Source organism: Emydura macquarii, unplaced genomic scaffold (assembly GCF_026122565.2).
Source record: "Emydura macquarii macquarii isolate MOO-44397 ecotype Brisbane River unplaced genomic scaffold, CSIRO-AGI_Emac_v2 contig_1230, whole genome shotgun sequence".
Lineage (NCBI taxonomy): Eukaryota > Metazoa > Chordata > Testudines > Chelidae > Emydura > Emydura macquarii.
In genome coordinates, this window is record NW_027131367.1 from 5,281,141 (window position 1) to 5,299,091 (window position 17,951).

Below are 17,951 nucleotides of genomic sequence, written 5' to 3' on the forward strand. Positions count from 1 at the left end.
GAAAAAGAAATAGAGCGCTGATATAGTGCAGCTCTATAGCTTAACCTCTGTTCTATAGATAAAATTAGAAGAATTCCCTTTTAAAATATTACAGTGTTAAGGAAACTGTTATTTGGTGTTTCCAGCCAGTTGGCGTTACTGTACAGAAACTCTGTAATATTCAGTATTTTGCAAACAAAGTTATTGATCTGTGGAGGTAAATAAGGCTCAATTTTTCGCCCTTCTACCTACATCAAGAAATCATTGCACTGCTGTTAAAGTCTGCTGCTACTGTTGCGGAAGGACCAAGAGATTTTACAAGGCAGAGCCTGTTTTTTATTTTTGTATTCCAAGTTTCAAGAGTTTCCTGAATCTAACTTTTGAGAGGAATTTTCCTTCAGCACCTCAGCAGCAATATCCTCCGTTAGCGCTATAGACAAGAAAGAAAGCTGAAGAACTGCCAAAGAGTGTAAAAAGAGAGAAGCTAGTGGTTATGTAAGCCAGGCCTTTTTGGCAGAATTACTGAAGTGAAGGGAGGAGGTAGGGGGCAGAAAGCCACAAAGGAGCACTTAGTGTGTCATTAAAATGCTTGGAAAATATCTACAGGGAAAGACTTCTGCATTATTTACAGATCCATTAAAAGAGCAAATAGTCTGAATTTTTCTCAAAACTTTTCCCCTTTAAGGTAAGATTTCTAATTTCTTTTAAATTCTATTTGACTCTCTGGTAATTAAAGACGCTCAGAGTAATGTTGCTCCAGTGTGCCCTGCTGCTTTGTTTACTAAAAGCTTGTTTGAAGTGCATGGTTAGCAGAGTCAGAATTTTTCTCAAGTGTGAAGTTTAAATACTTTCTACTGAAGTGTGTTGCCATTTAAAGGCTTCATTGCCTTTGTTGTGCTTATTTGTCATCTAATAATACAGTAACAATTTTTGGGCTTTTCACAGAGCATGCTTTTCTGGAGCATGTGTTCTGGTTTTCAAAGGAAGCAATCAGATTAAATTTAGCACAATTTAAAATAAATAAATAAAAGATCATGCATATAATTAAAAAGTGACATGTTTCCTTTACATGTTTTTTAAAAATTCCAGTGGGGAGATACTTTTTAAAAACACAGATAAAAATTCCTCCACATTGTTTTCCACCATCTCTTGCAGCATTTTGCTACTAAAGGGGTCTGTCTACAGTAGGCAGGCTATAGCAACATAGTTATGCTGGCATAGCCCTGTTGTACAGATATAGCCTACACTGACATAAGGCTTTTTCTGTCGGTATAGGACCACCAACTCCTTGGAAGCTATATCAGCATAGCTACATTGGTCAGGGGCATGAAAAAAACACACTCCTGACTGATGTCGCCATGCTGACGTAAATCCCCAGTGTAGACACAATTACATCAATGGAAAAGTGCTTCCGTTGATGTAGCTAATGTCGTTCAAGGTGGTGGCATTCCTACACGGACAGAAAAACTCCTTCTGTAGACTGCATCTACACTATGGTGCTATGCTGGCATAGGAACACCAGTATAGTCTCCATAGCCTAGACACACCTGACGCTAGCTACGTTAAACGGAAGTGCTCTTTCGTTGACTAATCTGCATCTACACTTGAAAGTTATGTTGTCATAGCCACAAGAGTCAGGGGTATGGTTTTTCACCCTGCTGGCCAATGCAGCCATGCAGATATAACTTTCAAGTGTAGACCAAATTTTGTCCTTCCATGAGGTGTTGTTCCTATGCAGGCAGAAAACCTTTTTCTGCATCTACACTAGGAAGTTATACCAGCATAGGTGCTACAGTGTAAACATAGTCTTAGAGGTGGTTTATGGAAAAATGACCAGAGACATGGTATTAGTACCTGGTGCCCTATTTTCTTTGCAATTCCCATGCAAGGAGTTTCATTTTTGTGAAGTTAAAGTTGCAGGCATATATCCGTATTTCAAGTGTATGTTATCTTTCAAGAACACTGGAGTTTTAAAAATAAAAAATATTAGAAACCCAGGAAATGTACCATAGAAATCTCCTTCTAGATGTGAAAAAGAAAGAGATCTGATATAGTGCAGTCTTACTACTTAACATCTTGCAGGATAGCAGACAACCAAGGAATTGAAAGGCAAAGTTGTACTTCCACATTACTTGCTTGACTCTGCCCCTGAAGAATTCCTATAATGTAATATTCTCAAACTCATTTAGAAAGTACTGCACAATATTGTTTTTGAAGTTTTGTGTTTAGTTAACTTGTCTAAGAGAGGAATGATGAAACAGTTGACTTTGATTGCTTGATGTAATTGTGTGGTTCTTGTCATGAATGTTTGGTCTAGAAGATAATGTGAAATTATTGTCTGCTGGCACGTCTGCCATGCTTTGCAGATTTGGTTTGCCCTATGTGTGTAAATATGCAGCAGAATGAATTTTTAAGTTTTTTATAGCTATTCTTCAGGGAGTTAAAGTCCAGCTGTAACAAGGGAACTATGTTTGTCCTTTCCAAGTATAAATATTGACTTTTATTATCCTTCCTAGGGCAGAGTTTGGATTGTGGTGGTGATTTGTCTGTGATTCTGTGGTTTGCCATGGAAGTTAGAGTTTAACTTTGACTTGTTACCTGGTTTTCTGACTTTTCTTTTTAACATAATCTTCTAAAGGATAATTTTACACACATTGATATGAGTTTGCAACCTAAAATTCTCCACACTCAAGTGTTTGGTTGGGAAACTTCTTTAATTTTTTTTAAAAACATCCAATCCCTTCATAAAAAAGGCCCTCTCCTTGCAGATGCTTAGATTCCTTGATCCTTTGCTTTCCTGTCCTGTTTTCCTACCCAAATCTTCAACACCATGATAAGCCTTCATCCCCTGTGCTCCAACTTCCATCTGATCCTACCCATTGGAGTCAATGGGCATTTTGCCATTGGCTCCATGGGATCAGACAGACCATGCAGTCTGTTCTTGAGCAAATCAATTACCTTCTGTGTCTGTTTCCCCATATGTAAAATGGGGATTGATCACTGATGTGAGATAAATGCTAAAGGTTAGTTCATATTTGTACAGGACATTTGAAGATGTAAAGTACTCTTTAGTATGTATTTATTTATGAGACCGTCATAGCAAAGGAGAAGCTTGAAATGAGGAATTAATTTTTATAACCAAGGTTCTTGTAACTCAGTTTTTTATTCAACATTTTCCATGTATAAATAATTAGGGCAACAAGTTGCTCTACTAAGAGGTAATTTTGGGTCTAAAATGTCCTCCATAATGAGATGATTAGAGTAATTTCTCATTGGAATAGCCTACTGCAATCCTACTCTTTCAGTTATAGTGGCATATCCTCCTGGCTTTATTAGCAGACAGAGGTCCACCCGTAGTAATTAATAATAATGAAATAATGTGGTAAATAACTTTGGTTTGAGTCACATTTTTGTGTATATCGCTACTCCAGAATAGCAGATTATATAAAGAGGGTGTGACAGTGTAATGTGCACTTTTATCTTTTCTCCTTCTTCTTTTGTACTGTTTGTCATCAAATTCCAAGTCTGAAGTAAAAAAATATTAAGACGACCAATTCTATCATGCAAAGTGATCTCAAATCCCATCGAAATCAATGACAGTTGAGGCTGCACAAGCACATTGCAAGATAGGTTCCTTGGTTAGCATGGAAAAAGTAATTAGAAATCTAAACCTATTGCACCTGGAGGATGCAAATGTTTTACTTCCCCGCTCACCGCCCCCAAAAAGGACACCACACAACAACAATAGTAAGGGGAACCGAGCCAGGGAAGTGCATTTGACATAATTTATAAACAAACTCCATCTGTCCGTTCAGCAACATCTGGAAGCGATGTCCAAAGGGAAAACAATGAAATGCATCCAAGCGCCTTTTATTTCAGCTACAGACATTTTAAAGGATCACATGCGAGGTTGTCTTATCCTTTAAAAAGCCTGTAACTGAGCAATGCAGTGTTGTTGTAGCTGTGTTGTTCCCCAGATATTAGAGATACTGGGTGGATGAGGTAAGATCTTTTATTGGACCAGTTTCTGTTGGTGAGAGAGACTGGAGAACAGCTCTGTGTGGCTCGAAAGCTTGTCTCTCTCACCAGTAGACGTGGGTCTGATAAAATATATTACTTCACCCGCCTTGTCTCTGTCTCTGAACTCGAATTCTTGGCAGGTCAGAACACCTGTTTGTATGACAGTATAAATTTAGCCATATCCTAGTATGATTGTATTTTGGCTTTGTGATTGTAATTAGATCTGGGAAATTTGTCATTTTACAAATGTCACCTCTTGAACATTGCACAAGTTACTCAAACGTGACTGATTTATGTGGTGATTTATCTGTACATAGCTCACTCTTATGGACTGCTCAAACAATTGTCTACCACTAGTGCTTTAAGTGTTTTCTTTGTGTGTTGTGATTGGTCACCTAACATGTTCTTGTTTCTGCTTCAACTGGATAACTCCCAGCTTTGAAAGCAATTTTCAAGGGGACAGCCAAGCACTTCCAGATGAATAATCTCACAAGTAGTCAGGAGTATTTGTTACTCTTTCTCTTTACCTGACTATCATTGGTAACAAAAAATCACTCAAGAATGTCCCTGGTTTTGAATCTGCAAGATGTCGAACTGCCTTCAACTCCTATTGACTTCTAGAGATGCTAAGGGTGCTCAGCTCAAAGCACCTTCAGGAGTTACTTAACCCTTGGCAGGATTGAGCCCTTAGTGAATAAGAGGGGTTGAATGCAAATGCAAGATGAATCTGTGCTGGTGGTTTGAACAATCCTTTTTTGTATTGCTCACTCATCTCTTAATGGTTATTTAGGGCTACATGCTGCATTCCTAGACATAATAGCATTTGATTTGAAGGACTCCAGGTTTTGTTTTTTAAAACTATGCATAATTTGTAAAAAAAAAACAAAAAAACAAACAAACAAAAAAACCTTGACTTTAACTTTTAAATTAACACTTTTTGTTCACTGTTAAGCCAAGATATGAAAATAATTTTTTTAGTCTTTTAAGGTTTCCTGACATTGTTTGGTTGTTTAGGATTCCACTGAAAAATTCAAAACATATTTCCAATTTCTTAGTGCCATTTTGTATATCTCTATATTCATGAATGCAGAATTAGTAAATTGGATTTCTATTTTTCAAATTACAAATACAGTGTAATTTGAGGGCCTTTTAGGGAAAAAATACTTTCAAACTATAAACAGCAAAATGCTTACACACTTTTTCCTGAAAGTACTAATATAATTTAAAATGAAGTAGTTTTTCCTGTTGTTTAATTTCTAATTAGAAGACTAAAAATACTAAATAGAGAAAAAGTTAAGAAAACCCTGCACCTGCAACAGAAAAGTTTTCCTTATCCTTGTAGTTTCTCCCCACCCCTAATATTTTTTAGTAAAGTAAATATTTTAGTTAGGGAGAGACGCACTTCCTTTTCACCTATAATTTCACTGTACAGAAGAGACAATTTCACCAAATAGTAATTATAAAAGCCATGGGAGAGGAGTTAATTAAGGCAAGGGTGTAGGCTGTAGGAGATCTGAATTTGATTTTTATGCCAACACAGACTTCCTTTGTATGAAGAAACTTTGGCAAGTTATTTCAATTCTCCCTCCTTTGGTTTCCAAATCTGTAAACTGGAAATATTGCTTAGCTTGGTAAAGTGCTTCAGTAGCCTTGAATGCAAAGCATTGTACAAATACAGCAATTATTTTTTCTGTTTTATTAGAATCTACATCCTTTTGTTTCTCTCTCTAGATCCAGAAATGCAGAGACTTCAGAGAAATATGAGTGTTTGCCAGCAAACTAGAGCTCTCTTACGTAAAAATCTCCTTATCAAATGGAGGATGAAAATGCAGACCTTTCTGGTAAGTACAAAAAGATAATCTGGAAACAAAACAAAAGAGCTGGATCACGTGAGAGAGTTATTTTCCCCCACCCCAAAACACTTTGTATTTGAGAGAGTAGTAAAAGTGAGACAATATTTGAAAAGCCCCAATTGTCACTGCAGTTCTTTGCGAGGCTTTTTCATCCGTCACAGATCTCTTTCTCGTTGCTACAACAGACAATAGCAGAAACTCTCACAACAACGGATTGTTATGGAAACTGCTTTTGACTGTTCAGTCAGTTCTTTTAATAGCTGGTTGTGTTTTTGTGGTGACATGAAGAGCACAGTGCTCATGTTATATATGCACTAATGTAAAATCAGTACATTTTGTATGAAGAGTTGGGCTCTGTGTTTCTTTGCTGTAATGGGTAATATCACTCTTTGTATCTGCAACTCAGATTTTCAAGCATTAGGAAATGTGAAAGTTGTGAACTCTGAATGATGTTGAAGGGATTCATATTCTGTGACAAGATTTAGATTTTGATGAAACTGCATTCTTTTTAAGGAAAACTGTTCTATCTATAGTGTATTGACTCACTTTATTGCTTATCTGATAATCAGGGAGGGAACATTCTCTCTCAAATTGTTGTGCCATTCTCCCTGCTCATTTACTCTTTCCCATTACTCAGGAGTGGATCCTGTCACTACTATTTGTCTTTGTGGTGTACATGGTATCAATGATGGCGGCAAGTCTCCCAGATCCTGAAGTACCTCGTGGTTTCCTGGGACGATTAGATGACCCTGCCTATAATGTTACTGGGATGACAGTTGCTTATACACCCATGACAAGCAGTACAAGACAAATAATGAATAAAGTGGCTTCAGACTCTGTAATGAAGGGTATGTTATGGCCATTAAATATTTAGAGTTGTTATTGCTTTCGCTACCGAACCTGTTTTAAAACATGTTCTTCTAGTATACGATATTCATAAGAACATCAGAACAGCCATGCTGGGTCAGCATAACACCATCTAGCCCAGTATCTGTCTCCTGACAAGACCAGTGCCAGACGCTTTAGAGGGAATGAACAGAACAGGGCAATTTTGCGTGATCCTCCCCTGTCATCCAGTCCCAGCTTCTGGCAGTTGGAGGTTTAGAGACATCCGGAGCAATGGGGTGGCATCCCAAACCATCTTGGCTAATAGCCATTGATGGCTGATCCTCCATGAACATATCTAATTATTTTTTGAATCCAGTTATGCTTTTGGCTGTCATCCGGTATCATCCATTGTCGCAGATAGATCTGTTTTCATTATCCAATACTTCTAATTTTCTCTGAGTGCTTGTGAGTTTTGTATTAAGAGGAAATTATAGTAAGAAATTTTCCATTCCTGATGTATCATGTTAACAGATGATACAGCACAACGGCTTCAAGGGAAACATGTTTATTCCCTTGAGGAATACTCCTGAAATTCAGTTTCATGAAAATATGTAGCAGCCTGATCAATAAGCAGTGTTCTGACAAATTTGACTGAATTTTAATGGTTCTTTCATTATTCTAGAAACTTCACAAGCAGTCATAGAAGGGGTTTCAGAAAGGAAAACAGTGAAGTTGAAACAATATATGATTTCACACTTGATACCAGATTATAAATCAAATTGATTAACTGCTCACTGGCATTGCAGGTGCCATATGTGATGCCGGGTTTGGGTCCTAATAAGAAATAAAAAACTCAGATCAGAAACCTTCCTAGATGTTATAAAACTTCTCCTTTTGTAGCAGAGATGAGGCCTGTGCCATAAAACTGTAATCCAGATTTCAAACACCCAATAATTAGAGGTAAGTGCACCTGTAAGAATAAGAATCACTTTCATCCCGGATGATTTGAGTTTTGCAAGTGGAATTGCAGAAAATGCAACAAACCTAACATGAAGGTGCATTACACTGACCTTTATAGCACAGATATAAATGGAAAGCAAGAAAACAGCTGTATAACAGTATTGGCTCATAGTAATGTTTATTTCAGAGTGTCAGCGTCTGTCACTGGAGCGGCATGTCTGGCACCGTGAATGCACAATGCTGTAGTGCACTTAGTTTGATTACAAACTTGTCTAGTGTTCCCTGGATTATTGCATGATCCTCAACATTGTTAATATCCTTTGCAGGGCGATGTAGAAGGTTAAAATCATTGAAGCCCCTGTACAACAGGCCATTAGTCAAAGTTTCCATTGCATCTGTCTCTTGGGTCAAGGATGGGACAATTACCTTGTCATCATCAGAATCTGCCTCTGCATTGTTTTCGGGTTTCACTTCGGATTGGTCTCTGATCTCAGTCGCGATGTCCTCATCAGAGACAGGTTGCATAACGAAAGCATGATCATCGATGTCTATCCACTCTTCAGATTCATGTGCATTGAGTTCTCTTGGTGGCTCAACAATGGCTTCCCCCAGGGTTCTATAACCAGACCTCCTTTTCTGTAGCAATTCCAGATTGTTGAAGCATCGACGTCCGACCAAGTCTCTGCAAGCATTAGAATGGCATCTAAAAGACTGATCTTCCTGGCAATTTCCACAGCAGTAGCTTTATTGTTCTCATCATCCATGTGGCACAACCCCATGCAAGCCATTTGCTCACGAAAGTATGTCTTGCCGGTTCTGATAATTCCCTGATCACATAGCTGAAGGATAGAAGTTGTGTTCTTTGGGAGGAATTCAAGTCAGATATTCCTCAGTGCTAGATTTTATGTTATGTGGGCTGTGCAGTTGTCCACAAGTAGCAAAATCTTTCTTCTTTCCTGGCCCAACTTTTGATCCTTGTCCTTCAGCCGCTCACTGAATAGATACCCCGTCATGCAGATAGATGCATTGGCAGCATAGCAGACTGGAAGATGTCTCACTTTTTAAAAGCACCATGGGTTTTGACTTTTTCCAATGATGCAAATGTCTTTTTTCTTACCAGTCATGGAACAGATGAACAGAGCAATAATTCTTTCTTTAGACTTTTTTCCTCCTTGTTTATGGTCTGAGTTTGAGTTCTGCCTAATGGCACTCTCGAAAGTAAATTCCACTTTCATCTGCATTCCAAATTTCTTCTTCAGCAAAGTCTCGTCTCATTTCGATCCACTCATTTTCTAACCATTCTTCCTGTGGCTTAATGTCCGCAGCTTCGGCTTCTCCATGCATTTTCTTAAAAACAATCCCGTCTTGTTTTTTAAAGCGTTCAAACCAACCAGTGCCGGCCTTGAAGTCGATAACGCCAAGACCAACGCCAGTTCTTCTGCTTTCTGCCTCACCAGTGGTTCTCTTAGGAGGACATTTCTCTCTCTGGCATTTCTGATCCACTTTATGAGCACTGCCTCGCCCATAGGTGCCTTGTCTGAGCACATTCTTTTTTGTCTCCTTCGTTTTGCATGATGCTCTCCCTGTTTTTCAGGATCATAGACAATGTAGGTTGTGGAATGCCCAATTTTTGAGCTGCGTTTCTTTGGCTGGTCTTGGGAAGACTGTCATAGGACTCCAGAAGGTGGCATTTTTTATCTGCTGAAAGCGTCTTTCTTTTACCGGCCATGTCGACTCTCCCATAAACAGCACAACTTGTTTTTTCTACATAGGGATTATGCTTTATATGCACTATGTGCCTAATAATGTGAGATGTGATCAAATTCAAAACAGCTTTATTGGCTTATTACATGCCATTGCACTTGACTGAGTATTGTATTACATGTAGTCAATTTGCCCCAAAATGATTCTTGTAAGTGGAGTATTTTAGCATGGTTAGCATAGGAATGATTTTTGTCCCAGTAGTTTTGATCACTATATGCCGTTGATTCTTATATCAGTAATTCTTATAAATGGAGTGCACTGTATTAGAATCTTGGTTTTCAATCAACCCCTTATTGAAATAAGGACCAGCTGCGAAGTTTGTTGTGTATCTATATATGGATTCCACACTGCTTCCTGCAGAAGTTTGTGGGTGCTGGGATCCTGGGTTTTAGTTTGGGAGAATCTCTATCTCTATCTTTATACAGTAGCCATTTCTAGTTAAGGCTCTTAAATTAATATCCATCTCTAGATAACTACTGTATAAAGTGCCATCTGTGGAGTAAAATACCTACCTGTTGTTCCATGCACAATAAAATTTACTGATCAAATCTAACATGATCCAAGGCATCCACAAATATACATGACCCAGAGAACAGAAAATCAGAGGGGAAAGATGCACAGCTGGCGAAACTGTTAGACATGTAAAATTCTAGTGCTCACATTTTCAATGTTGTAGTGACTGATCATAATTTTTTTTTGTATAAACCACAGGTATAAAAACAGAAGTGATGGAAGATGAAAAAGCAATAGAGGCAGCATGGATTTTGAATGATAAAATTATAGGGGTCGTATTTAAAGATGACTTCTCCTATCACCTCAGATTTTCTCACATGGATGTGATTGCTCCAAATGAGCATTTTGGACACCTAGGTAATTAAAAAATGAATAAATATGGACAGCTCCTCAATTGGTGTAAATTAGTGTAGTGTCTATTGAAATGAATCTGACCCTTAGTCTATATGTGATTTTTGGGCCTAGAAAGAACCACGAATTTAAGTCCATTTTATTGTCTGTAACAAACAAAACAAAAATATAAAAACCAACATCAACTTTCTTTTAAATATATAGACAGTAGAAGCTGATTTTCTCTCTTTTTTTTTTTTTTAATTGAGAATTTAGGCATATTTCTTCCTTTTACTTGAAATATTCCATCCCACTTGATATATTACATTCCATTTCAGACTTTTCCCAGGTCTCATCATGTAGACTCATGCATGACAGTTCAGCCTTGTGGTGTACATTAACATGCATTTTGTACACTCCTTTTGCCCTATAACTTATTTTACACATCTAAACCCACTAATAATGACCAATAATTAGCAACGGATGGCCAATAAGAACTAAACTAGTGTTCTCAGCCCTGTGCTCTTGCTGGGAGTCTACATAGTGAAGTGATGAATTGACTTGCCCTGAAGACACACACCTTGAACAGCAGATGTTCAGGGCAGGAGTGAGGCACGTGGATGTGGCAGGGATTGGAAATGCCTACAGCATCACAGACATGCTATGCCAGGTTTTTGGTCTCTTCTTTGGTTTTGGGTTCTGGATTGTTTGGTGAACAGAAGACCGCAGTCAAGCAGCTTTCATTAGAAGTTTTAAAAACACTAAATCATTGGGCATGTTGTAACCTATCTAAAGAATTAAGAAATATGCCCCAGATCCTTAGTACGGAGCTGATTCTGTCTCACTGAAGTAAATGGAAGCTTGGGCATTTCACATGCACACAAGGCAGTGAGCAAAGAGTGAGGCTGTAAGGTGTATCCACAGCAATAGGGATCCTGCCATTACGACGTAGGATGACACTGAACTAGCCCAACACACTGCTGGTCTTTTGTTATTCCTGCTGTTCTTGGGAGCTAATTGCTTGTTGTCATTACAGAGTTGTTGTTATACCATCAAATCAAATCAAATCTGAATTTCTTGACTTTTGTGGGATTAAAATCTCAACCGTGATACTGCATTAAAATGATTGCCACGCATAAGTAAGCAATATGCTTGTCCTTTCCTCTTTGCAGATATTTGTTATAATTTTTCATCAGATTCCTGTCATAGTCCAATGTATTGGTACAAAGGATTTCTATCACTGCAATCGAGCATCGATGCTGCTATTATAGAAGTAAGCAGAATTCTTGATTTGAAATGTATTTTCTGTTTCTTCTAATCTGACCCTTAATCATTAAGAAAAATCAATCAGGCTGTTTTAGTACATGGAATTATTAAACTGTAAAAGGAGTGGTGGATTGTCTTCTTTCAGGAACTTCTGCTGAAAAACAACCTAGGGAGTGACTCAGAAACCTGCTGAATAAGCAAATATTGTTAGGGATGGTGTGCCTGCATACAGGATAGTTTATTTTATTTTTTTGCTGCATGGCCCTTTAGTAATAGCATGTGTTGTGGGGTTGCTGTTTATTCTGATGATATATTGATCTTTAAATATTTGGCAGGCATGCCTAGAGTATTCTGAGGGGTGCCTCTTTGTCATTTTATAAAGCTACAAAAAAAGAACTGCTCAGCTTACCCGTAAAAGATCTGAGAGAACAGATGGAGGGGAGCCCTGGTAGCATGTTCTGAGGGCTGAAAACTTTGGTCTCTCTCAGATCAGCGCAAGGTGCTGATCAGAGAGTTGAAGTCTCACCTCTGAGAATTCTCTGCTGCCATTTCCCCAGCAGCCCAAGCGTGGGCGAATGCTGGCCAGAGTGCTGCAACCTGGTCTCCACTGTTGGGATGATGAAGAGGAGAGGAACTGTCACTGAGGTAACCTGGCCTTCCAGTTTAGGAGGGAGATTTGAAAAGATACAAGTGGCAGTTAGGTGCCTAACTCCCAATTGCACCTTCAAAAACCTGCCCCTAGATTCAAATTTGTGAAGGCTCAGGAAAAAGCCAGCTCTCCACGACGGCTTAGAATCATAGAAGATGAGGTTTGGAAGGGACCTCAGGTGGTCATGTAGTCCAACCCCCTGCTCAAAGCAGGATGAACCCCAACTAAATCATCCCAGCCAGGGCTTTTCAAGCCGCACCTTAAAAACCTCTAAGGCTAGAGATTCCACCCCTCCTTAGGTAACCCATTCCAGTGCTTCACCACCCTTCTAGTGAAAAAGTTTTTCCTGATGTCCAACCTAGACCTACCCCACTGCAACTTGAGACCATTGCTCCTTGTTCTGTCTTCTACTACCATTGAGACCAGCCTAGCTCCATCTTCCCTGGAAGCCCCTTTCAGGTAGTTAAAGGCTGCTATCAAATCCCCCCTCATTCTTCTCTTCTGCAGACTAAACAAGCCTAGTTCCCTCAGCCTCTCCTCATAAGTCTTGTGCTCCAGCCACCTAATCATTTTTGTTGTCCTCCATTGGACTCTTTCCAATTTGTCCACATCCTTTCTGTAGTGGGGAGCCCAAAACTGAACACAATACTCCAAATGTGGCCTCACCAATGCCAAATAGAGTGGATAATCACTTCCCTCGATCTGCTGGTAATGCACCTACTAATGCAGCCCAATATGCCGTTAGTCTATCTACTGGGATGTTTACAGGGATGTCCCTGACAAACCAGGCCTCAAGGTCTATATGATTTCTGTTTCTGATTGCTTGAAGGCTTTTGGCATGTAATTACTAGCATCATCGTAGAGTCCGAGTCCAGAAAGGATCACTGTGATCACCTAGTGTCTCTCCTCCTGTGTAACATGTGATATTTAAAGAGCATTGATGTTGTTGTTTTATGCTTTGACTTTACCTAATTTTTTTTAAATGTTGTTTTTTAAATGTTTTGGTCACAAATCTCTGTTCTGTTGCTATTCTTCTCAAGTTCTTATTTTGAGCCTGTCTTCATTGTTGGATTTTGTTACGTGCAACGTTCTAAACATAGAAAGGCATGTTTTCACTTGAGCAATTTAAACTTGTGACTATTAGTAATAATATTAATGAATGTATGATTTAGTTGTCTTGTATTGTGGAAGGACCTAGAGGCCCACTCAGGAACAGGATCCCATTGTGCTAGGCACCGTAACCGTATGTAATAAAAAAAACAGTCCCTGCCTCAAAGACCTTACAATCTAAGCATATGAAAAGACAGTCCTGGCTCTTGCATGAATTAAAACCAGCAGGGGGAAGAGGAGAGGAGAGAACAAGACAGCAATGAAATGGTTGGTTGCTATAATAAGCAGCATTCTCACCACATCAGCTCCCTAATTATTTCTGAGTGTTTTGCAAGCATCATGGTAGCAGTGAGTTTTAAGAAGGGATTTGAAGGAGGATCATGGCTTTGCAGACTTATCATTGAGCTTCTCCTAAGGATAAGGGGCTGCATTGGAGAAAAAGTGAAAGTGCTTGACAGAGAATTGAACTAGCAGGCCATGAAGGCTGCCATTGTTGGGAGGCAGGTGGCATCACTTGCTACAACATATGAGAGGTGATAGGTAGGGCCTTAAAAGACTGGATATATAGTATATGTTTGATGGAGGATGAGAGAGAACCACAGCAGGGAGGCAGAGAAGTGGTGATATAATTAGAGCAACATGCTAGGAAGACCATTTTAGTGTCAGGAATTTGAATAGATCAAAAGGCATTTATCAAGGCTGGAAAGGAGAAGGTAGCAGTAATCAGAAACACACGATCAGTTAACAAACTGACCAACCGCCACTAACCATATTAAGTGGCATGTTATAACCCTGTACTGTGACCTTATTTCCTTACAGAAAACTAAATTGAATGCTAACTTGAATTTTGTAGATGACGACAAATCATTCCGTCTGGGAAGAGATGAAATCGATTAGTGGTGTCCGCATGGGATCACCAGCTCTCATACCAACAGTTACCCTGGACTATAGTTTTATCATTATTACTATTGCAATGTGTTTCTCTCCGTTTATGCACTTTCTGTCAATCAGTCTTACAAGAGAAAAAAGGAAGCTCAAGGAGTTGAAGAAGACTATGGGATTACAGGATGCAGCCTTCTGGTGAGTTATACAAGTAGCTGAAGTGCATAGGTTTACTGTCTTAAGTCAATATTTGTCAAAATACATATATTCTCCAGTATTTGTAAAATGAACAGACAGTTTCACGCCAGCTTCTCATGGACAGGAGGAATTCTCAGAAAGAATTGAGGCAACCTCAATTACAGATTGACACCCTTACGGATAGCCAAATCAGAGAGGCCAAGGACTGCGTGGATATTACCATGTTACCATTAGAGGTTGTCCCTTCAGACCATGATCAAGGTGCATTGTTTGGGGCAGTGTTTGGGGTTTATGAGCATCACCTCTCACGAGACTTATGGAAATGAGGGCAGAAATATCAGACAGCCACAGACTTCTCATATCCTGACCCAGTAGCTGCCGGGGTAGAAGTCCTAGCAGCACAGCCGTAGCTAGCATGGAGATCCAGGCCTGACACAGATGCATGGGGTTTCCAAGCAGGTGGAATTGCAGAATTGGTCCCCTGATATCTGTGGGGCTTGGGGACAACCTGTTCTCTGTGGGCGGGGGAAGGGGGGAATGGGACAAACAGCACCTCCATTGATGGAAAGATTGGGGAGGAAAAATCTATGTGAGAATTGCAGAGCTCTCCTCCCCATTCAACCTTCTTTCTCATTTCCCATGGGAGGGACAGATGGGTTCCCAAGTTCATTGTCTGATGATCTCCTGTCTATAGGGCCTGACTAGTGTCAATCACATTGACATCTGTATGTGGAATGTTGTCATGGACTTTTCGCGGGACAGCCGGCGTATTTGAACTAACAATGGGATTTGCCAGATGGCTGAAATCAAGACAACCATCATCAATTGCCCAGAAAGATAACAATATATTTCCATTTTTAGGTTATCCTGGAGTTTGCTGTATGCTGTTTGTGTTTTGATTACAGCCAGTCTGCTGACGGCTGTCATGGTTGCAGGATATTTCCACACAAGCAGCTTCTTTCCAGTATTACTTCTGTTTTTCTTGTATGGCCTAGCCTCTGTAAGTTGGGATTTTAAAGTGAAATTTCTCCACTCTTTAACTTTAAAGCGGCATGCAGCACAGACATTATTTCATTATTTCCTGGCCACATGGGCACAGACATCTTATGTTCTCTCTATCAAAGTTCTGTAAAGAAAATTGCTCTTTGTGGGTGGATTTGTGATTCGAATTCACTCTTGTCCATAGCCCACAGAGACCCTGAACATGGATTAAAGTGTTCACAGTCAGTCAAGTCATGAATGCCTGCTGATAGGCCAAGTCTTGAGGTGCTGCAGTTCCCACTGAGTTTAGACTCTCCCAGTTGGTCTCTTAAAGGCCAAATCCGAACTCAGTCCAGCTCTCTTGCATGTCCGACAGAATATTTATGATGCATTTTAAACCTCTGATGAAAATGTGTCCTGCTAACTGGAAGCTTCCTGATTTGCAGATCCACCTCTGTTTCATGCTCAGCTCCCTCTTAAAGAAGCCTAAGATCACTAGCTCCATTGGATTCCTCCTCACCTTTTTCTCTGCATGTCTGAGCTTCATGACATTGATGGAAAGACTTCCAGCGCCCTTGGAATGGACTTTGGGTCTCCTCAGCCCCTTTGCCTTTACTAAAGGAATCTCAAAGGTAGGGTGAATTATGGAACATGTATGTAGTAAAGTTGTAACTGATAGCTAATTGGCTGTATGTGCCTGACAGTTGCCAAGGTAAGGTACTGCTTATTATGTATTGTCGTAGCATTTAAAGGCCCCAGTATGCTAGGTGCTGTATAAACACTGCCCCAAAGAGTTTGCTGCTGTCTAGTTTTCAAACGTCCCAGCAAGTGCAGTTTTCATGCACACCTACACATTGGTTAGAAACTACCGGTTTGCTACAGTTTCCCCATGTGAAGAAAGCAATCACGATATAGGAATGTAACTTGTTTGTATTGGGTTACTTTGCCTCCAGTAGAAGATTCTGATAAATGCTCCAAAATGGTATTTGGAGGTTGCGCTTTGCTGGTGGGAGAAGTGATTTCTGTATGTCATTTGTTAATCTGTTTCTAGAGCCCTTTTGAATGAAAACATCTACGCTCCCTATCATTCGTAGAAATATATTTCTAGTGAAGAAACTAAAGGGGGGGGATGATTATAGGGCTGGACTTCCCAAAGCATCTCTGGGTAATTGGGTTGCATAAATTTCATCAAAATTCTCACTTTGTGAGCCTGGTTTTTCAGCTGAAGATTCTTAGTCTTTGTTTCTACTTTCAGATTTTACATTTAGAAAAATATGGAATAGGTTTCTATTTTTCTAACATTACGGAGGAATCATATGCTGTATTTAGAGCCTACATCCTACTGATTTTTGACAGTGTTTTATATATGCTCTTGGCTATCTATTTTGATAAAGTTTTGCCTGGTAAGTATATTTATAATTAAAATACTGTACATTTTTAAAATACATACACTTGCTCCTATCAGTCTCTCTCTCCCCCGCTGACCTCCCCCCACACACACTTATTTCAAAAGTGATACTAGACTAGCGCTGAACAAAGGAAAATGTAGAATTAGAATTTACCACCACACATGGGGTGGATTACATAACGTGTCTTTCATGTGTAATTGGTGTTAAACAGTATTTCCAGGCAGTAGCCAATCGATTAGGCCTGGATTCATAAATAAGCCCCATATCTCATAAGGAGCCGCTTTCATCCCTCTGTCTTGTCCCATTCAACCAAGCATTAGCGCTCATCTCCCACTTTAGGTGGCCTCACCTTTTAAAATACACTCTCATTAATAGTGGCCAGTAATTAGCCTGTTGTTCAGATTTGGCTGATGTTCACAGCTGGGAATATAAAAATATCTTCCAAACCTGACTGTCCCCTTGCTTCAGTACATGCTCTCTGACATCATAAACGGTGTATGGCAAAGTTAAGGCAATCCAGGTCCCCTGTACCATGAACCACCCCCATCGCCACTTGGAGTGTCAGCAGCATTCCCCACCCCATCTTGTCCTCCTGCAACAGAACTCCCCTTCCCCGCAGAAGCAGCCAGGGTAGCAGCAAATAAGGGCATATACAAAAGTTAGCCCAGCAGCCAGGGTCATTCTGCTTGCATGGGACCCTCTGCACCCTTTCCTCCTGCCATGCACACAGTGCTGTGCTGAGCCGGCATGGGTGGAAGCCCCCAGAGCAGTGGGTCTTGGAGCGAACACCGCAGGAGAATGGGTCGACTCCCTCACACCTGTAGACACTCCGGTAGATGTTTCTGCGTTGGCTGCATCCGGGTCACATTCTCAACCTTCCCTTTGCTGGGACAAGGGCTAAAACCGGATGTTTGTAAATGACATCTGAGCTTTGGAGGTAATTGAGTGATTCCAGTCACCAGAGAACCTAAACATAGACCGACGGCGCCTGTGCCTTAAGCCGGCTCTGTGAACAGGGCAGGCACAGCTAGGGAATCTAGAGCAGGGCTTCCCACACTTTTTGTCAGCGCGGCCCCATTTGAATGAAGTATTTCCCACCAGGACCCCAGACTGCACAGAGGACGCCGTTTTGCTCCGCACCGTGTGACCTCGGAGGCACCGTGCATGCACGGTCATGCGGGGTGGAGCAAAATGGTGTCCTCCCCATGC

General features: G+C 40.2%; 1 protein-coding gene across 1 annotated transcript in view; it reads left to right on the top strand.

The window, feature by feature from the left end:
- Nucleotides 1–290: 290 nt before the first annotated feature.
- The window catches only part of LOC137152805 (uncharacterized), a 110,220-nt gene continuing 92,559 nt past the window's right edge, over nt 291–17,951 (top strand). The window contains exons 1-9 of the mRNA XM_067547772.1: nt 291–664; nt 5,731–5,840; nt 6,490–6,700; nt 10,116–10,274; nt 11,420–11,520; nt 14,126–14,352; nt 15,214–15,352; nt 15,780–15,965; nt 16,589–16,736. Coding sequence (XP_067403873.1) covers nt 5,739–5,840; nt 6,490–6,700; nt 10,116–10,274; nt 11,420–11,520; nt 14,126–14,352; nt 15,214–15,352; nt 15,780–15,965; nt 16,589–16,736 — 1,273 coding nt within the window. The 5' untranslated portion in view covers nt 291–664; nt 5,731–5,738. The remainder of the gene's footprint in view (nt 665–5,730; nt 5,841–6,489; nt 6,701–10,115; nt 10,275–11,419; nt 11,521–14,125; nt 14,353–15,213; nt 15,353–15,779; nt 15,966–16,588; nt 16,737–17,951) is intronic.